The 22,413-nt window shown below is 43.5% G+C and overlaps 1 protein-coding gene across 2 annotated transcripts in view; it reads right to left on the bottom strand.

Moving 5' to 3' along the window:
- The window catches only part of PAPPA (pappalysin 1), a 276,545-nt gene that overhangs the window by 83,807 nt on the left and 170,325 nt on the right, over positions 1 to 22,413 (bottom strand). For both annotated transcript variants that reach the window (XM_029063723.2, XM_029063721.2), the window contains exons 11-13: positions 14,063 to 14,176; positions 13,435 to 13,570; positions 6,899 to 7,112 (exon numbers count right to left, since the gene is read on the bottom strand). In XM_029063723.2, coding sequence (XP_028919556.1) covers positions 6,899 to 7,112; positions 13,435 to 13,570; positions 14,063 to 14,176 — 464 coding nt within the window. The remainder of the gene's footprint in view (positions 1 to 6,898; positions 7,113 to 13,434; positions 13,571 to 14,062; positions 14,177 to 22,413) is intronic.

The following is a 22,413-nucleotide window of genomic DNA, read 5'->3' as shown; positions in this document are numbered from 1 at the left end:
ACACAGCCTCTAACTGGAATTTACACCTAAAGATACTGTTTTAGGCAGATGTTCCATATAGCACCACTGGACACCCCCTGTAGAAGCCAATGGCCCACTGAGTTCCATCAGTCACAAGAAGAAAACTAACATTCATTTTGTGAATAATGAAGTCTTGAAGGTCTATAAGTAATAGCATAATGGGAATTATGACTATGCTGAATTGGTTGTGCTTCAAAACACTTTCCAGTATTTCTAGAAAATCAAGGGGCTAATCCATAGAGGTAGAGGTGGCAACAGGGCCCACTGCCCCCATGAATCTCCAGCAGTGAGGCAAAGGCCATTGTTTATGCATCCATAGTTTTGGGGGATGAATTCCCTGCCTTGTTCATATAAGTTTCTGGTAAAACCTAAGTGCTTTTCAGAGGGGTTGAAAAGACCCCAAATCCAGCCTCTCTGTTCCATTATTTCTAAAATCTGCCTAATCCTCCCAAGCCTCAACTCACTTCCCAGTAAAGTTTCCATTTTTTTTGGTCATTCTGGGGATCGAGGAAATCAATCAGTGGTATTTATGGAACCCTTACTGTGTGCAGAGCACTTTATTAAGTGCTTGGGAGAGTGCAATAATACAATAAGGTTGATAGTCACAATTCCTGCCCAAAAGAGTTGACAGTGTACTTAGGGGCTACTATCTAGTGAGGAGTTTACAGACCGAGGCTCAATCCCTACTTTGTAAATTGGGGGAAATCTGCTTGGGCTATGCCATTATTGGTGAAGATTCCTGAGCCAAAGGGCCACTTAGAACATTCCCTGAAGTGGGTAAATCCAGAAGGAATCCTGAAAAATAGCTGGCTAACATGGGCGGTGACAACTATAGTACCTATGCTGTAGTCGCTTTGCTCATAAATAGGTTCTGCATGTTGGAAACAAAAAAATCTCTGAATGCATTTTGCAATTGCGTTGCACACTGCCTGCTTATTCACTTGTTGTTTTGTGTGCCTTGGAGGAAACACCACTGGCAGGGATGAGAGAGGGCGAACAGTTCTTTGTAAACTGCTATCACTATTTTCAACTCTTTCACACAGGTTTTGATCCTAAGGTCTCAAAATCAAGGCATTCTTGATGGGAGACATCACCTATCATTATCATCCTCATTGTTGTTATCATCATTGTAATTATCATAACTATAGTGAAAATTGGGTATCTCCAGGTTAAAAACCTAAGTCCAGTTCCCCTTTTTTGGGGGGCTACAGTCAGTGGTGGAAATAATTAGTCCATGTCCCTGAACTCTCACTTCTGGAATTTGGAGCTGTTTACAGATGAGGAGCAAAGGCAGGGGTGGTGGCATCTGATGATCCACTACCTTCCTTGGAAGAGCACATAGAACTTTTGAGAAATTGTTTAGGAGATCATACATCTGGCAAGACATGGGTAAACATAGATCCAGGAAAAAACATCTTCCCCACTGATACTGTTTATAAATCACCTGCACCACTCATTAATTATTTTGAACATTCACTGAATGAAAGCCACTCTACAAGGCGTTTTGCTATTAAACAGGCTTGCGATAGGGAATCACAGTTGATTTCACTTTTTTGGTCCTTTTTTTAGGAAAAGCTAAGTAGGTTCCAAATAGAATGATTCTCTGGAAATGTATTAATAATCCAAGCCAAAGAGGGGCAAAGAGGGTCATATTGAAGGAATGGAAGGAGGTAGAAAAGGATAAAGAAATAAATATTTTTTGAAAGGTTCAGCTAGGACTATCAAACAGACTTTCCTACTGACCTAAGTGAAAGAACGGATTGGTGAGGAGGGGATCGCTTGTTGTAGAGTTTGTGCCGCCAAAGATATGCTGGGTCATGCACACTGGGGAAGTAGAATGAGGGGACACAGACTTTAAACCATCTGAATTGGCTATTTAATCCTAATGGCTATATCAGAGGGATGAGAGTGCTGAGACTTCATATCTTCCAATCAAACCAAAGAATATAAATATTGTATAGCTCAAAGTCTGGTGCAAGGCTGAGACAAACTCACCCTCTAATATTTTAAAACGCCCGTAAGGAACACTCTAAACCCTATTCTTTTAATGCCTGAATCAAACAAATGGAGGAAGCAGGCACATTCTATGCATAGTTGTATAGACACAAATCACATCTAAAAGGTCACTGGGTACCGATGTACTTTCTCAGAATACAAGATGACAATTTTCTTAACAGGAAGGGGAAACCTAATTTTGTACTGAAATTAGGGAAACACCTCTGAGACATCATGAAACAGTCAGAAACCTGGGCACTATATTTACCTAAATTTCAAAACCTCATTTCTAAATGGAAAAGAAACACACACAAACACACACACACACACACACACTCAAACACACATACTCACAATATTTTAAACATATTCCTCTTTACATTAGTAAGGTATATTTAGAGCTTAATGATTTAATGAGACCCAATAGTGTGATAGAAATGAACACTAAAATCTGCTTGGGGTAGTAATCAGTTGCTCAGCTATTGTCTGTCAATTTGAATGGGTGCAGTATCTCTTGCTATCAGAAGAGTACAAAGAGATGGGGGAAAGAAATCAAGCTGAAGATAATATAGCAGCAGAAGAAAAACTACTGACTGCCTCCCCCCCCACCCCCCGTAACTCCCAAATATCTCTGACATAAACTATACCAAGGAACAGCGAAGTCTACTGAAAAAAACATGGGCATGGGAGTCCGAGGACCTGGGTTCTAACTGTGACTCCAACACTTACCTGCTCTCTGTGCCTCAGTTTCTCAAACTGTAAGGTGGGGATTCAGTCCAGTGCTTAAAACAGTGCTTGGCACATAGTAAGCGCTTAACAAATACCATCATTATTATTACCTCTTCTCTCTCCTACTTAGACTGCGAACCCCACGTGGGATAGGAACTCTGTCCTACCTGATTAACTTGTATTTTTCCTAGGGCTTAAAACAGTGTTTGACACACAGTTAGTGCTTAACAAATATCATTAAAAAAAAAAAGGAGGGAGGCGGTTACTAGACTTTCAATTCCTTGGCAGTGACCTCCTGATAAAGATTCTCAGGGGCAGTGTAGAAATGTTGCATGTTCTCAAAGATTCAATGGACAACCCTTCCTCTTTCTTCTCTTATCTGCCTTCTGCCACTTCTCAATCAGTGGCATTTATTGAGCAGTTACTACGTTCAGAGCACTGTACTAAGTGGTTGGGAAAGTACAACGCAACAGAATTAGCAAACACTTTCCCTGCCCAAAACAAGCCAAATCTGAATCTACCTCCAAATCCTGCCAACCGCTAGAATTGTATGTGTTGTGTAAGCTCAAAGGAACTGGGGACATAATTAGGATAAAACCAAATGATAAGGCTCCTTCCAAAAGACAAATCAGGAAGACTTTATTTACATAGTCCCCTGCTGCCGTCCCCCACCCCCAACACCACAGCACACACCAAATAGTGGTGATAACGAACAATAGATTTGAAAAAGAGCAAGACCTAGTGGAAAGAGCATGGGCCTGTGAGTCAGAGGATCTGAATTCTAATCCTGGATCTGCCACTTGTCTTCTGTATGACCTTGGGCAAGTCATTTATCTTCTCTGTGCCTCAGTTACCTGATCTGTAAAACTGGGATTAAGACTGTAAATCTCATGTGGGATATGGACTGTGTCTAACCTTATTAGCTTATATACTACTACTACTAATTAAAATATTGGTATTTGTTAAGCACTTACTATGTGCTAAGCACTGTTCTAAGCACTGGGGTAGATACAGGGAAATCAGAGGGGCTCACACTTTTTCCCCATTTTACAGATGAGGTAACTGAGGCACAGAGAAGTTAAGTGACTTGCCCAAGGTCACACAGCAAATGAGTCTCTACTCCAGAGCTTAGTTCAGTGCTTGGAACATAGTAAGTACTGAACAAATGTCATTTCAAAGTAAAGATCTCAAGAAGGTGAATAAAGAAAGAGATAGATTTGCATGCATATGTGCATATGTGTATATGCATGTTTTTGTGTATGAGAAGGGGATAAAAAAAGAGGCATTATACTACATGAGAGCAAGAATGACAAGTCAGAGTTTGTTTCAATTTGGCACTATGGTGACATTTTTTAAATGTCCAAATGCACCCACAATGATGTTGATGATGATGATAAGGGAGAAGGAAAAAAAGGAAGAAGAATAAGGGGAGATGGTGATGGCCAGACTAACTTGAGACTCAGTCAATCAAACAATGGTATTTTATTGAACACTTACTATGTGCAGAGCACTGGACCAAGTACTTGGGAGAGGACAGTGCAACAGAGTTGGTAGACACATTCCCTTCCTACAGTGAGTTTACAGACTAGAGGAAGAAAAAGAAGAACTAGATGCTCTGGGTTCTCAGCTACCTTTCATGCCTCTATCTCATTTATCCAAGAACTACTTTATTTCCTCCAAATTTCGAGTCCAAGGGACTGGATGAGGGAAAAATCCTGAGAGCTACTCCTTTCTGAATGGCAGTAAGGTTTGGGGAAAGAGCCAAAGGTTTTACCAAGCTGTTGTCCTGACATTCTGCCTGTCCTCTGCTGCTTTTGGGGCAGCCACAACTTTTGTGATTCTTTTTTTTTTTTTTTTTGGTTTCAACTACCTCTCTGAATCTGGGCTCTGGGGTCTGGATGGGTTTTCATGAAAAAGAGGGAGTTGGGGGGAAGGTTTTCCAAACACACACCATTTCACATTTCATAACAAACTGCTCAATTCCTGTTTAAAGTTGGATGAGAGCAGGAGGAGGGAATGAGGAAGGGAGAGGGATGCATACACGCATGCAAAAACACACACAGAAATGGGCCCCTTGCTAAGCCCCTGCTCTCCTCCCTGCCCATCCCAACTTCCTTTAGTTGGCTCTCTCTCTCTCCCCCTTCTGTCCCTTGTGTACCAGGATCTGGCCAAACTTTCACAACTGGACCGCTCATCTGAAACCTGATCTTGCTTTCTTTGGGCCTCTGAATTTATACAGTCCATTGCATAGAGTGATTAGAGTCCCTGAATCTAGGTCAGAACACACTGACAGGATTGATTTAGCTATAGATATGACCTCCATCCCCCCTTCGCCACCACCCCCCCCCACACAAACACACATACACACAAACCTTCCTTCTCACTCCCCACTCAGCATAAAGAAGGAACAGAAAATCAGGCAGAAACCACCACCAAACCTGGCAGGTTTTTTTTATAAAACCTGGGTCTCTAGTTGGAGACAAAGATCAGAATGATGAGGATCATCAGTACCATTCTTGCTGCTTTGAGTGAAGAGGGGCATTCTTCAGCTCTTGTAGGACTGCGACATTCTCCCTACTCTGTGCAAAGGCTCTGCTGCACGACATGAAGGCCTGCTCAAATTGTCAAGATACTGGGATGGCTGAATGTGGACTTAGAGAAAGGACCAACTTGCAATATGGGATTGCATCCAAGCACAAAGACATAGGGGGGTAAAGAGGAAGGGGGAGTGAGAGTGTGAGGTTGTATTGAGGGCCAGGGATTGTTTGGTAATTACAGCAGGCAGTGGAAAGCCAGAGCTTGTAGGGTGTACCACAAATGACTTTCTGTTATGCATCACAGAGTTTAACCTCTCAATACCTTAAATTACCCAAGTAAAACAATCTCTCTCCATCTTTCCTTTTTTGTCCTTCTTTAATCAACAGGGAGAGAACAGGTCACTGAAATCCCCAGATAACTGAAAGAACATTCATCTTGGCCAATTCTTTTAATCTTATCTTCTTTCCCAAACCTCTACATAAGCAGCAAACAAAGCAGAACATGGACAGATCTGTCTTCTCCCCACTTTTTTATCTTTAGTCTTTTTTTAATGGTATGTATTAGGCATTTACTATGTGCCAGGCACCATACTGAGCACTGGGGTAGATACAAGATAATCAGGTTGGACACATGGGGCTCACAATCTTAATCCCCATTTTACAGTTTAGGTAACTGAAGCACAGATAAATTAAGTGACTTGTCCAAGGTCACAAAATATACAAGTGACAGAGTCCTCTGACTCCCAGGACCATGCTCTTTCCACTAAGCCCTGCTGCTTCTCTTTGGTATGTAGATTAATCAGCAGTAAAATGGCATTATATTAGACTACAGGTGAGAAGAGGGTAAGAAGTAAAGGTCCTGAAAAATCCATACACTGGATAATCCCCATGAATTATATAGAGCTGCACATAGCTCATGGGCATGAAGGGAGGGAAACCAGTGGTGGTGGTGGTGATGCTAATGTCCAAAGCAGGAGCATGAGGAAGCAAGAAAGAGGAGGAGCGAATGAGAGCTTGATTTCCACTAGATTGCTTCTAGAATACTGAAAAACAGATGAGGAGAAAGCAAACTATTGCACATAGAGTTATCTCTCAAATAATTATTAGAAATAAAACCTAACAATTAATCAATCAGTGGAATTTATTCAGTACCTACTATGTGCAGAGCATTGTTCTAAGTGCTTGGGAGTGTACAGTGCTATTTCTCCATGTAAAGGCCACTGTTTGACCAGCATTTTCCCCATCTTCAAAGTCCTATTAAATCACATCTCCAGAAATCTTTCCCTGACTAATCTCTTAACTCCCCACCCTAATTTTGCTTAGGTACTGAACCACTGATGCATTTAGTCCTACTTGTCAATCACTTAGCTATTCATCCCATCTCAATCAATCAACAAATCTATGATATTTACTGAGTGTTTACTGCGTGTGCAGCACTAAATGTATCATCTCCGTTACTGGAGGAACATGGTGACTTTTTCCAACAACACCAGAGGTCATCGGAGTTCAAGGCTCCTCCCTCTCTCCAGGCTCTGGAGTTGAGGTGGCCAGATTGCAGATGGATAACTGTTGGTAGGAGGTGAGAGATGGTGGGGGGATCTGGGAGAGAGCCTCACCTCTGCTCGGTTGGGCTGTAGGTCTCCCCTCTCTGACAGCTGCTGATGGTGATGGGGTCAAAGTTGTAGAAGGAGCGCAGGGCCACACCGGAGATGGCCACGAGCTGGGAGCTGAAGCTCACGAGGACGGCCTGGCTGTGGTAGAAGGGGTGGCTGAGGTCATGAATCACTGGGATAATTAGGGGATTGTTCCTGCAGCTCAGAACGTGGACACCTGTCAGAGGAGATGAGATGGAGGGAGGAGACTCATTAGTCAAAGCTTTTCACACACTCCCAGACTGGCATATCCTAAGCTCCAGGACGCTTTTATGCTTCTGCACAAAAGCGGCTGAGGGGGATTTCAGGTTTGATTGAAGGTTTTTCCCAGACCTGAACGCTTTTTTTCTCAATTCTCCATAGGCGCCCTTCTCCTCTCTCTTCTCATCCCTTCCCTCCACCCCCCCTCACTTCTCCACCCCAACCCCTTGGGTCTTGTCTCTGCTCTCTCCCCTGCACCCTGCATTCTGCTAGTATGAATGGAATGGTGTTTACAAGCCCTGCACACCACTTAGAGATTGGAGCTGCACTAATTAGGTCGCTGGGTGAGCCATTCAAACTGCTGGAGCCTTCAGGGGGCTTTTGGGACATCCTGGATGGGGGTTCAGGACGGAACACAAGTAGGTTGAAGAACCCTCAACTTAGGGTACCATGTTCGTCGACCTCCAGTCAATGGTAATTACTGACCACTTACTGTGTGCAGAGAACTATTCTAAGTGCTTGGGAGGGTTGGCATAATGGAGTTGGTTAGAGACGTTCCCTGCCCACAACCCCTGAGGACACCTGCTAATGCACAGGAGTTTTTGCCAGGCCCCCAGAATCCTCCTAGTGTTAAACAGAAATATAGCCCCATACACCATTCCACAGTTCCAGGTTTCCCCTTATCTAGCCCAGACCTGAGCCCCAAGAGGCTGGAGTACCTTTGGACACCTTTGGGGAATGTCTCCTGGAGCTGCTCCAGAGTTTGCGTGAGGGGAGGCCTGTAACTTGGAGCTCCAAACACCAAAACTGTTCGTTCTCCCTACAGAAAAACTTGTGGACAAGGAGAGTGTGTCCTTCAATTTGATATTGTGTCCTTTCTTTCTACTTCAGTTCCTTTGGATCTTTCCACTTCAGACTGTCTCTCTCTCCCCTTCTCTCTCTCTCCCTCTCCTCTTTTTCTCCTCTCTCTTTCTCCCCTTCTCCCTTCCCTCTACCTCTCTCCATATCTCTCTTCTCTCCCTTTCTCTCTCCTTCTCCCCTTCTCCCTCCCCTCTACCTCCCACCATATCTCTCTTCTCTCCCTCCACTCTCCCTCTCCCCTTCTCTCTCATCTTTCTCTCTCTCCCCTCTCCCTCTTCTCTTCTCTCTCCTCTTCTTCTCTTCCTCTTTCCCTTACTCGGTCTCTCTGCTTTCCCTCTCCCTTCTCTCTCTCCTCACCTTCTTCTCTTCTCCTCTCTCCCTCTCCCCTCCTCTCTTCCCTCTCTCCCACCCTCTCTTCCCACAGTCATCATCTCCAAAGCATTTCTCTCTTCCACCTTGTTTACGCCTCCCAATCTCCTTTCCCCTCTACCACTGTGACCTAACTGTGACTGAATTGCTTAATGCAGAGAAGTCATTGGGGGCAGCGTAGATAATAGATGCCACACAAAATCCTGCTGAACAAGACTGTCAAAGGGAGAAAGGGAGGAAAAGAGGGATGCAAAGGCTTTAAAGAGAGACCGACAGAGAATAAAAGACATAAAAGGGTGCATAGCACCAGCCTTCTTGTCATCAAAAGTCTGAATTCATTAGTGAAATAAGACTCTTGTCAATTAGAACATAAATTGCAATTGTATGTTTAATTCCTCAAAGATATTTTCATTGTGGGTCATCTCGGAATCCAAAGGATAACGCTCAGTCTCCAAATACAAAAGACAAAACTGCCCCCCTTAGAAAAATGGAGATAGAGCCTTTTTAAAGCATCTCTATTAAGTGTTTCCCTTCTTTGAATAATAATGATAATAATAAAAAAAACTTTTTATTTCCTTCCCCTTCGGCTTCTACCTGACCCTGAAATGACCTCCCTGCCTCCTCCCCTCTCATGGGCCTTTTGAAATCAGCCGTCTGAGGACTGGAGCAGAGTTGCCGCTTTCAAGCAGGTGCAGCTCAGTCTGAAAAAGCCAGAGCCGACCAATCTGTTCACATCCCGAATTTCAAATGTTTCCACATTGCCTGATTGAAAGGCATTCATCTCCCCAAACTACTTATTTACTGATGTCCTAGGTTTGTGAGTAAGGATCAAAGCCTGTGAGAACTAGGGCTGGGGGGAGGGGAACTTTTGGGGAGGGAGGGGAGGATGACGAGGCTCAGTTTGACTCTTGGAAAATAAAGTCCCAAATGGCCATTTGAGTATCCGTAGTGTTAACTGGCCCCTTAGCTCAGAGATGGAGGATGGACTGGAGGTCTGAAATTCCACCTGCCCTCCTGCTCCTATATCAAATTCCTTCAGTTCAGGAGTCACCTCTTGCTAAGGCGGGAGGGGATGAGAAGATGGAAGGGGCAGTGGAAGAGTGAGAGCTGGATAAAACTGGGCTCTTTAAATTTTTTGGTGGCGGAGGTTTGCATGGGACAGGGGGAGGGGTGGAGACAAGTAGAATGTAAATTCTTTATGGGCAGGAATCAGGCCTACCAACTCCTCGGTATTGTACTTTTCCAAGTATTCAGTACAGTGTTTTGCACACAAAATGTTCAATAAACACCATTTATTGAATGACTGATTCATAGTGAGAATACTGCAGTGAGCTAGTGACGGACTCTTTTCTAAAGGGAAGTTCACTGAAATCTGGAAAAAGCAACAGAAACCTCTTCACTTCAAAAAAGTCCATGTTAATGTCAAAAGCAAATAAATTGAGGTGGCTAAAAAATGGGAATTAATGAAGTCATTTTCACCCCTGTATTTAACACATTATGGGAAGGGAACATGTCTGCTAATTTTTTTGTATTGAACTCTTCCAAGTGCTTAGTACAGTGTTCTGCACATAACAAGCACTCAATAAATATGACTGATTGATGAGTTAGAGTCACTGAGCCTTTAAATTTGCATCTGTTGGAAGGTGGGTCAGCCTCTCTTCAGTGTCAAGATGGGTCCTGGACTGCTATTAGACAGAATAATGATGATGATGATGATGATAATGACAATAATAATGATAATATTTGATAAGGACTTACTTCATGCCAAGCACTGTGCTGCATGCTGGAATAGATACAGGATAATCAGGATGGACATGGTCCCTGTTCCACATGGGGTTCCCAGTCTAAGAGTGGGGGAGAACAAGTATTGAATCCCACTTTTATAGATCAGGAAACTGAGGCCCAGAAAAGTTAAGGATTTGCCCAAAATTACACAGCAGGCAACTGGACAATCTTGGATTAGAACTCAGGGCCTCTGACTCTCAAGCCTGTGTTTTTTCCACTGGATTACGTTGCTTTTCGTGACCTAACTGAAGGAACAGGAGAAGACGTCCTTGCCCTAGTTTACTGCTTGCTGAGTCCATTCTTTGGATGGCAAACCTCACTCCTCACAGAGACTCAATAGGCTCCTTCTAACTTATTCTATAGTTGAGTTTTTTTAAATAAAAGAGAAGCCAGTCCAAAGGTGAGGTGTTTCCTCCCCCATTCACAGGATTCAAACCTTCTGTAAAATTAGTTAGCCCTGGATGGGCTAGGCAGTGAATCAGCAAGACCTAGTTGAAAGAGCTTAGGCCTGCAAGTCAGAGGACCAGGGTTCTATTCGCAGCACTGCCAATTGCTTGTTGTGTGACCTTGGACAAGTCACTTGACTTCTCTAGTCCTCAGTTTCCTTACCTGTAAAATGGGGATTCAATATCAGTTCTTCTTTGTACTTAGTGAGCCCCATGTGGCACAGGGACTCTGTGCAATGTGACTAACTTGTATCAACCCCAGTACTTAGAAATGAGCATGTCCCCTATTAAGCACTTAATAAGTACCATCATCAACATTATTATTACCCACCACAAATTTCCAGTGGTGGTTTGTTCCACTGGAAATGGGTGGCTGAATTCATACCACTAGCTAATATCACCTAGGCCACACTAGCCTGGACTAGAGTTGAAGGAAGGGTCAATGTGCAATTCAGGGACCATTTCGACTTCCAACCCTACTGAACCCCCTAGTTGTGAGTTTTTACCAACTGAATTCTGCTTCCTTTATTTAAGCAGTTGATCTGCCTAGGCAACCAACTAAAGACAGCAGAAGAGGGCACATATCTCCCTACTGAGAGAAGCCGTCTGAGGAATTTAACCTCCTGAGAGTGCTGAGTTGTTGATGTGATACCTAGGAGTTCCTGCTCGTTGCATATATGGATGGCTGACCATTGGAGACATTTGAGGAGTCGAGAGATGTTCACAGAATGATTTTTTAGAGAAGTGATCCGGGCAGCAGAATGGAGTATGGACTGGAGAGGGAAGAGGCTGGAGGAAGAGAGGTCAGCAGGAGGCTGATTCAGTAGTTGAGGACTCTGATAATGTCTAGCATTTGCACTGTACTCTCCCAGTCACTTTGTCAGTCAGTCCAATATTTATTGAGTACTTACTGTGAGCAGATCACTGTACTAAGCATTTGGGAGAGTGCAATATAGCAATATAACAGACACATTCCCTGCCCACAGTGAGCTTACAGTCTAAAGGGGGAGACGGACATTAGTATAGATAAATAAATTGCAGATATGTATATAAGAGCTGTGGAGCTAGGAGGGGGCATGAGTAAAGGGAGCAAATCAGGGTGACTTAGAAGGGAGTTGAGGAAAAGGAAAAGAGGGCTTAGTCAGAGAAGGCCTTCTGGGGGAGATGAACCTCCAGTAAGGCTTTGAAGGGGGGAGAGTAACAATAAATACCACTGATAGGCTGGATCCATTGATTGCTGCTATAACTCTAAGGCATCATCAGTTTTAGTGACCACAAAACTGCAAGTCAGGAGGAGTTTCTTATCCCCCACACCCTTATTCCTGCTTCCTCCCTACTTTTTTAATTACTTTTAATGTTAACGGCTTACTATGCGCCAAGGTTTGTGCTAAGCACTGAGGTAGATGCGAGATCATTTTGATGTACTGAATTTTCATGGATTTCAAACTCCTTCTGCCTTTGGTTTTAGTGTCACCTCCTACTCCATTCCGAAGGTAACGCATGACTGTTTGGGAGCCGATGGGCTAGTCTGTCCCAGATCCTCTTTCTTCCTGTTCTGTTGTCCCTTTGCTCTCTATTAGGAGCTCTGCTCTGCCTTTTCTCTAGCCCAAGAGAGCTGGGAGACAGGTGGCGTGAAGCTGAAGCGGATTTAAAATGAATCCATCTCACTAGCTCCTCCTGTAAAAGTTTGGTAGTTATGGGGAATGGAAATTACAACAAATTGCTAGAGTGGGGAAATGGAGGAATTTTGAGTCAAGTTTAGGTATTTAGGCTTACCTCTTTGATAGTGACATGGATTGATTGTGCTATATCAACTATGAGGGGTAGAGTTGTTGTCTCTGTTAGTGAGTGACCTGGCATCAGAGGTCCCAAAAATAATCCTGGCAGATTTCCAGGACTCCAGGAGGACTGAGCGAGGTCAAAAGAGCCACATGATGAAATGACAAATTGGGCTTCCAGCTTGACGAGACTTATCCAGCTGTGTGGAAACCCTGTTGACATTTATGACACTCTGGCTGCTTGGAGCATCCAGTATGGCAACAGGAAACCAAGCCCCAGGCGTCAGGTGCCCTAGGTGGCAGTCGAACCTGTCCAAGTGTAATTTCCAGGTTGGGAACATCCCAGATCTATCTGGGATCACCCAACCCACCTCAGCATCCCCTGAAACACCACTGGGGTCTCCAAGACCTTTCTAGACCTATGAGGGTCCCTAAACTGGAACAGTCACCTTCTTCCTGGGCAGAGTCCTAGGGGCAGGCCAGAGGACTGGCTGGTCAGTGTCTTAACTAGAGTGGCTCGGAGGTGTTCTGGAAGTTGTCAGATACTCATGAGACTAGTGGTGCCAATGATTGCCCTAGCTACCTCCACGGATTAGTAGAGGTGTTTTGTAGATTTAGAAACCCCAATTTCCCAGGACCAGAAGACCTATTCTTTCCCTTTTCCAAGAATCACCTCCTTCCTCCTGAGATGATGACAAGCAGAGATGCCAAAGGAAGAGGACAGATTTGCATCTGACAGTAAATAGTTCCTTTTCCTTTCCCTTAAAAGTGACTTAAATAAGTATCTGAGGAAGGGATTGAGGGGTCTGAGGTTGTTGGATTATAAAACAGGAATGGAAGGGGTCCCACTTGGGGTGGAAGTGCCTGGATGTTCTCACTGATTTGTTATCATGTAGCTTTGGAAGCCCCCCAAAAGACTATTTTCTGGGTCACTTGGTATTCTGTCATCTTGAACCAGAAAAAGAGGAAACTGGACTGAAGAATGGGGATGGAAGTGGGAGGGAATAGCAGAAAGCATTTGTCAGATACAAGGGCCCCATTCTGAGAAAAATACCCTTACCCAGATCATGACTTTGGTCTTTAGTGTCCAACAGCTGGACACTGATGGTTTCCTGTTTCTGATCCAGATAGTCAGTTCCATCCGTGACCAAGTGGACAATGACAGCAGCGGCTACCATTGGCTGTGAGAAGTAAGCCTGTGAGGGAGAGGACACATGGCCTCAGGAATCTTCTCTGCGATCCAGGGACATTCAACATTGGATCAACGGGATGGAAAATATTCCCTGCTCCAGTTTTTCACACAACATTCCTCCTTTCTGGTAAGTCACAACTCAAGGTCCACCCCCTCTAGGAAGCTGGCACTGATGAACCCTAAACACTCTCCAACCCCACAGTACTCTCCATGACCCACTCTTCCCCGCAACTCACCTTGTAACTATAGTTTTTATATGGACATATTTCTTCACACGCATTCTCCACACCACACAATTGTTAATCCCCTTGTGGGATCTGTATAAGTATTTGTGGACTAATTTTTAAGGCAGAATTCAGAGAAACATGTTAATAAAACTTTCCCATATTAGCCTCTTAGTGCTGCCTCTTTTGGTAGGTCTATCATTACTGGGCAACTTGTCTGTAACTCTTGGTTCTTGGCAAAAGCACACACTGTCTCTAACTCTCCCTCTTACCTTGAGCCAGAAAATAGACTGAGTCATATGGGAATACTGGTAGTTAGCTGTGCATGGATACCAAGCATACTGCGATACGCCATCGCTCAAATCCATCACCTTGGTTCGGCACACCTGGCCAGAGAAAGAAAGAAAAATACCATGGATAAGATATCCCACAGGCATTATTGTGAAAAGCAGCACGACCTAGTGGAAGAACATGGGCCTGGAAGTCAGAGGACTGGGTTCTAATCCCAGTTCTGCCACTAGCCTGCTCTGTGTCCTTGGGCAAGTCACCTAACTTCACTGCCTCTGTTTCCTCATCTATAAAAAGGGGATTCAATTACCCTATTCTCCCTCCCATTTAGACTGTGAGCCCAATGTGGAACAGAGACTGTGCCTGACCTAATTAACTTGCAAGTACCCCAGGCTTAGAACACATAGTGAGCTCTTAACAAGTACTGTAATAACAATAATAATATTGATAATTGAAGGATCAAATGGAAAATAGCCATGGTAGGTTTCGCATTGTTGGTATGGAATAATTTTCTTTTCATGGAGAAAGAGTAAGTTATAATGGATTTCTTTTCCCTGTGTGGCTTCCTTTGTGAGCTCAGTGTACACAGGGAGCAGCAATCAATCAATCAATCAATGATATTTATTTAGTGTTTACTGTGTGCAGAGCACTGTACTAAGCATGTAGGAGAGCACAGTACAACAGAGTTGGTAGGAATGTTCCTTGCCTATAACAAGCTTACTTTCTAGAGGGATGATCGTACGGTCTAAAGGAAGCTTACAATCTAGAGGAAGTTTCTGAGTTTACAGAATTTAAGCTTACAACTAAAATGCTGCTGCTACTATTTTCAGAAACCCCGGTAACTGACCCCTAAATTTCACCTTCTTTCCTGTCTACTGGAATTTCATGGCAGAAATGAAGAAATCTCAGGTGAAGTTATTATTTTAGTTTTCAATTGGAGCCCCCAAGACTTCAGACTGATGTAAGCAGTCCATTCCAGTTTCCAATTTGCACTGCCCTCCTGGAGAAATCCCAGAAGGGATTTCTTGGTGAGTAAACATTTGCCTGCCTAGGGAAGACGTAGGGAAAAGTTGTTCCTTCCCAGCCATATCGGGTAGAAGAGGAGAATTCAAAAGTTGCACCCCATCTCACACCCAGCTTCTAGCAAGGAGATGATAATCAGAGAAGTCAGAAAAAACCACAACCATAAGTTTCAGTTTACAATTTTTATAAACCATTTCATTCTTTCAAACCTCAAATAGGAGGAGAAACTGTAATCCGCATTAGGGCCCAAACAAACAATGGCCTAGATGTTTGGTACTGAATTCCTTTGGTCATCTCCAGGGAAATATGGAAAAAAGCAGGTTTACCTAACTACAGGTAACATCCTTACAAGGTTAAGGAAGGCAGAAACAGAGCAATTTGATTGGCTGCAAGTGAGGTAATGATCTCAGTTATTTACATCTCTATGGCCTCAGAGTAGAGGAATCTATGGGCAAAACATAAACCAGCTTTAATGGGCTGGAAGACGGTTTGGAGTTTATTTTTTTAAAAAACTGGGACCAAGCTTCATTGAGGCTTGCCAGTGGATCACGTTACATTTTACAACAGTGCAAGACTTTACATAAACTATCTCTGGCATTTAAAATCCAGTCCAGAAATTCGACATGTATCATTTCAGAATTCTTCCTCCTCTTGTTTTCAGCTGCTCAGCTCTGGGCAGAGCAAGGCTGGTAATCTCTTTCCAATTGGGAGAATTATCTAGCCCACATCTACAATTTCCATGGTCCTAGAACTCTTTGACATGAACAAAGACCTTTTATTGCTTTAACATGGCCCATTCTTATCTTACTAAGACCATGGGCAGGAGACATTGTTTTAGAGAAACAGAGCGGATATTTCTTTTCTTTTCCTTTCTACGGTTATCCAGTGCTGCTAGGATCATAACCAAAGATGGGTCCATCAGTTCAAGGAACAAGAAGTCAATCCAGCTGAATCTATGCCTAAAACCCAAACCATTCGCAAAACAAACTCTGTTACTGAAGGGCCACAGCAGTTCAGAAGATGCTTGTTTGCTAGGCAATACATGCACCTTTGGACTCTTTGGGTGCCAGCTGCAACTGGAAGAGGAAGAACTGTAACCCACAAATGAAGTGGATTTTGAGAGGGCTTTCCTCCAGACTTCCTAGAAGCCTTGGGGGAACCAATAGCAGGAGGAAGAAATTAGTTCTGTCTCTGCTTATGGCTCAATTGGGTAACCCCAGAAGATTTGACGTGCTTTCGGGAACCCAGGTTTCCTCTCACTGGGATGAATAACAACAATAATAATAACAATGATAATAAGAAGAGTGGTATTTATTAAGGACTTAATAATAATAATAATAATAATAATGTTGGTATTTGTTAAGCGCTTACTATGTGCAGAGCACTGTTCTAAGCGCTGGGGTAGACATAGGGGAATCAGGTTGTCCCACGTGGGGCTCACAGTCTTAATCCCCATTTTACAGATGAGGGAACTGAGGCACGGAGAAGTTAAGTGACTTGCCCACAGTCACACAGCCGACAAGTGGCAGAGCTGGGATTCGAACTCATGAGCCCTGACTCCAAAGCCCGTGCTCTTTCCACTGAGCCACGCTGCTTCTCCAAGTGTTTATAAATAGTAAGCGCTCAACAAATATAATTATGTGCCAGATAGATTCACAGCCATCAGTTCGGACCAAGTCCTTGTCCCACATGGGACTCCAAATCTAAGAGGGAGGGAGAACATCTGTTGAATCCCCATTTTACAGATGAGGAAACTGAGGCCAGAGAAATTAAGTGCCTTGCCCAAGTTCTCCTGCAGCAGGCAAGTGGAGGAGCCAGGATTGGATCCCAGATCCCCTGACTCCCAGGCTTGTGCTCTCTCTCCTCTAGGAAAAGAAATTGTTTTTCCTTTCCCAGTTGTTCACTGCCCACCTCGTCCAGCCGACCATACAGAGTGCTGTCTGAAATGGACTTTGGGGGCCGAGGAAGAACAAAATGATCACTTAGGGGTCCTGGACCACTGGATCAAATTTGCCAGGTTTTATGAGGTCAGAAGATGGCTGTCCTGCAGCTGCCCGCCCTGCCAGGATGACCAGAGGAATACCAACAGTCAAGTTGCAGTCATCATCACCATGAATAAAAGTTTCTAACGATTGGAATTTAGCTTGGCTGCTTGGCTTGAGGTAGTGAGAAGCCGGACATAAAAAGCAGCTGAGCTCTCTCTGAGCTGGGGTCGGCCTCTACACTCCGAATGGGAGGAAAAGACTTGTTTTTGTCAGTCAAATAAGCTGCTAGGACATGAAGACGCATAGGGAGTCCTCTCCTCCAGGCCACAGGGAACATTTGTCCACTGGATACACTACCAGTTATTACATCCAGCATCAAACTCCCCTCTATAGAAGGCTGCTTTCAATTAGAGGAGTTAACGATGTCTTGCTTTCAAAGGGTTTTTTTAATCCAGTTTATCTTCCACCCACACACGTCGTACACAAAAGCGGAGAGACAGAGGGAACAAGAGAAGAAGGAGCTGTGGTATTTTCCCACATGAGGGAATGCCTTGAGGTTTCTATTGAGTTTCCCTTTGACAGATTTATACAGCCCTTTGTCAATCACAAGGGGGGGAATGCTCATCAAACCTCCAGCCCATCCTCTCCAATTTCCTCTTTCCACCCAAAGGGACCTGGGAATGTGCCACAAAGAAAGAAAGAAAGAAGGGGGGGTGGGAGAGAAATCAAACAATCAGGGTTTCCCAATGTCTTTCCTCAAGCCAATTTCTACCCTCAGTTACGCACGCCCAACTCCTGTTGACTTCACTGGGAATTGAACACGCGTAAATGGGGCAGATTTTGGCCCCTCACATTTAACCCACGCAGACCATCCGATGGAGGGTCAATTCAAGAGTCCCACCATTTTGCCACCCTTGGACGCTGGGCAAAGGAGGCTTCAGTGAAATGGAACCCCATTTGCAGGGTGTTGGGATGAAGCAACAAAAATAATGAATAGGAAAAGAAGTTTTTGGATTAGAGGGTTCAATGGAATATCTGGTTCAGAGGATGGGAAGGGGACGGAGCAGCTTTCTGGAAGTTTGATGCATTATGGCCTCGTGCCTTACAGACCGTGGATCCCGGGTGCACCCTTCATGGGCTAATGCACCACTGTACAATGCTCAAAACATGCAGAAGGGGTTCCCTCATCTTGGGATTTGCTTTCCAGGAAGCAGTCAGGCTGCTATTGCTCTCCACAGAGGAAACAGGAAACCTTTCCACTGTACAAAATCCAGCTGGAGCACTCTGATTAGAGACGAGTCCATGGCAGATACAGTGCTCCAAATCAATCACAGAAGAGGGTTCAACCCTAGTGGGACAGATGGGGCCATCCTGGCCCACTTTACGTTGATGATTTAAGTTTCAAACCATCGTGACTGATCCAAATGTTGATTTGGGATGCTGTGGAATTAGTGGCAATGGTAGAAATGATGCATTTAGGAAAAGCGAACTAATTCAGCTTTGGATCACTTACCTATTTTAGCACAGTGCTTGTTACATAACTTAATAAATACCATCATTATCATCATTCCAAATAAAATAACTCCCATTGATTTGGACTCACCTCTATTTTAAAGGAACTATTATGTTCAGCTCAGTGGAATTGCATAGGAGCCCAAGTACTGGTAAGTCATACAAATGATTACTGAGTTTTAGATAATTTCTCTATCCCACACCACTTTGGACGTCTGCATTCACAGTTCTTTCAAATTTAACTGTAAGATGGTAGATGCTAGCTAAAATAATTTATTCATTTTTAGATCCAGGAAAAATCAAAGGAAAGGAAGAGCTGATCAAAAATGATCCTCTTTTTTGTATGTACATTTTTTTTAATGTTTCATACATCTGGCAAAATCATTCATGTTAAAGCTCTCCTTAATTAAGGTACTTTTTAAGCACTAACTCTGAGACAAGCAGTGTACTAAGCAATGGGGTAGTTGCAAGATAATCATATTGAAAATTCACTGTCCCACATGGGGCTTACAGTCTAATAGGAGGGATTAGGATTTAATCTACATTTTGCAGATGAAGAAACAGAGAAGTTTCACAGAGAAGTGTGACTTGCTTAAGGTCACCCAGCCAGAGGTGGTGGAACAAGGATTGTAACCCAGGCTCTCTGACCCTCAGGCTTGAGCTCTTCCCACCAGACTACTCTGCTTCTCCTTGATAAACTCTTAAATGAGTACCACATTCTATTTAAATTAGGAAGTTCCCAAACTGTATTCTCCCAGTTCCACCCCCCCAAGCCCCCACCCAACCCCTGCATCCCTTCCTGCTTCCCCCCTCAGCAATCACTACTTTCCCAAATATCTAAACCCACCTAAGGCTTTTCCACCTCAACTCACCTAAGACACCGGGATGGTAGCTCAGTTCGAGGGGGTCAGCAAGGGGATATGACAAAGTGTAGCTTCTCAACATGCAGAGGCATGAGCCTGTGTTTTCATATTTTTATGCAGCAATTAAGATTCCTGAGGCAGTGTTGCCTGGTGATTAGAGTCGCGAACTCTGATGGAGGAACTTGGAGTTCTAAACCTGCCCCTCTCTCACTAGACTTGCTGTGTGGTCTTTCGAAAAGCACTTAACCTTTCAGTCTTCTCATCATTTAAACTGGGATATAATACTGTCCTACGTCATTGGGATGGCGCATGGATTAACGGCTGAAAAAATGCCAAAGTTAGATAAATGATAAGCAGCCCAAAACTACTAATAGATTTTAAGATCATCTATTAACACAATCACCTGTTCAATGTCTTACACACTGTGTGTGCGTGTATTTTACTGTATGATAAACCCTTGACTGATAAAACATTTAGAAACTGTTGAGTCAGATTCTTCCAGCCCCTAAAATGTTTCCTGGGAGCAAATTCATTGTCTTCGGAGGCTGCAATTAACTCTTTTAAAGCTTTAGGTACTATTTTGTAACTCACTGATTTGGACTTGGACAATAGGAGAGTCCTGCTCAATATGGCTGACTGACATATTTGATTTTTCTATTCTACAAGTGACATCGTTACATTTCCTCCTTTGCAAAAGAGCAAGAGGCAGATAAGAAGTCTGAGGTATCTTTTTCCTAACATAGCATGGCTTAGTGGAAAGAGTACCAGTTTGGGAGTCAGAGGTCTTGGGTTCTAATCCAGACTCTACCACTGATCAGCTGTGTGACTTTGGGCATGTCACTTGATGTCTCTGTGCCTCAGTTACCTCATTTATAAAATGGGGATTAAGACTGTGAGCCCCACATGGGACAACCTGATTACCTTGTATCTACCCCTGTGCTTAGAACAGTGCTCAGCACATAGTAAGCGCTTAACAAATACCAACATTATTAAATGTTTTGTTAACACTGGAAGGAAGGAATGGAGGAGAAAGGAAGAGAAAATGATGGAGGGAAAGAATAGGAATGGAGGGAAGGATAAAAGGAGGAAGAGAGGAAAGGGGGGAGGGAGGAAGAGTGAAAGATGGAGGGAAAAGACAGGAGTGGAGGGAAGGATAAAAGGTGAATGGGAAGGAAAGAGAGAGAGAGAGAAAAAGGGGAGAAAAAAAGAAAGGAAGAGAGTTTGGGGGAAACAATGTGGTCTATTGGGAAGAGTATGGGGCTGTTAGGGGACTTGGATTCTAATCACAGTTCCTCCACTTGCCTGCTGTGTTATCTTGGGCAAATCATTTAGCTTCTCAGTGACTCAGTTTCCTGATTTGCAAAATTTGGATTAAAAACTTCTTCTTCTTCCTAAGACTTGTAAAGCTCATATGGAAAAAGGACTATTATCTTGTATTTACATCTGATTATCTTGTATTTACACCAGTGTTTAGCACCTAGCAAATGCTTAACAAATTCAAAATTATTATCAGTTTTAGTCTTTCCAATTAATTTCCTCTGGGAAGACACCTTTTAAAAAAAATATTAATAACATTTCCAAAGAAAAGTTTTCAGTAAGGCCTCACTGCAAAAAGGTCTTTAGAATCAGTCTGTTAGACATTGGAATCCAGTGAGTTTGTCTGGGGGCCAGCTTAGGGGAGTAGAGACAGACTTTCTGGACTGGAGAAGTGTCTCAGTCTATCCCACTAAAATGAAAACTTTAACCCTAGTAGATCCAAGTTGAAATTTCACTTATAGTAAAAGAAATGATCCCAACTATACTTGAATTTCTTAATTATTGTGTATATCACTGTGCCACTGTAACAATTGCTTTTATGCAGGTTGGTTTGCTGACACGTATATCATTAAATATATTCTCCAGTAAAAGCATTATAGTTAATTCAATGTTAAAGTCTGTCCTTTTGATATAGTGCCTGTTTCCAACTGTAATCCTTAGAAACCCCTTTCTATCTCATTTTTATGAGAAAAGGGATTGAATTCAGACATCTGAAGTTAGACTAAGGAGTCCAACATATCCAACATATAAATTAACCAAGAGTATTTCTGGTCCCCATGATGTTTTGGAAGCCTCTTTCTGCAGTTGTGGATAAGCAAGGTACAAAGCAGTAATAAGTGAACTTCAGAATGTATGTTGATACCTGTCTCCACCACCCCCCCCAATCTCCCCCCCACCCCGCCCCACAGACTGTAAACCCGTTATGGGCAGGGATTGTCTCTATTGCTGTATTGCACTTTCCAAGTTCTTGGTACAGTGCTCTGCACACAGCAAGCATTCAATAAATATGATTTATTGGCAGATTAACTGCAGTGGTTGACAGGCCAATGGTGTAAAAGTTGGGAAGTTCCCCTGAGCTTCAAGGAGAACAGAGCCCCAAAAGATGTCTCCTTTGTCCCCCTTCAGGCAGGTAGGATGTTCAGGAGCAGAAACAACAAAAAGGCAGCTTCCCTCTTTGGGGCAATGGGGCCTCATCCAGGGGCCCAACACAGAGGAAACAGGAAGAGTGGAAGTCTTGAGAAGCAGCCAAATGCCTGCGATGCTCCCATTTCTGGAATAGCTCCTTCCCTCCAAAATGGAGAAAACCCACAGTTTCCTCCCCAATGAATAAGGTGGGAGGGGGTGAGGATGCTTTGAAAGAAGGAAAATGTGGCAATGCAAATTGAGAAAGAGAGCATATTTTTCCCTCATTTCTCCCTGCCTCCTGCTTTCGGGCCTCGGATATAGTCAGTCCACCAGGGGCAGGGGGAAAGTGCACTCCCTATGACATCCTTAGACATAAGCTGATTGTGGTGTAAGCTCGTTATGGGCAGCGGGTGTGTCTACCACCTATGTTATGTTGTTATATTGTATTCTCCCAAGCGCTTAGTACAGTACTCCGCACACAGTAAGCGCTCAATAAATACGATTGACTGA

Source organism: Ornithorhynchus anatinus, chromosome 4, assembly GCF_004115215.2.
Source record: "Ornithorhynchus anatinus isolate Pmale09 chromosome 4, mOrnAna1.pri.v4, whole genome shotgun sequence".
Classification (NCBI taxonomy): Eukaryota; Metazoa; Chordata; class Mammalia; order Monotremata; family Ornithorhynchidae; genus Ornithorhynchus; species Ornithorhynchus anatinus.
The sequence above is the reverse complement of the archived record's forward strand: the minus strand, read 5'-3'. Positions and strand labels throughout refer to the sequence as shown.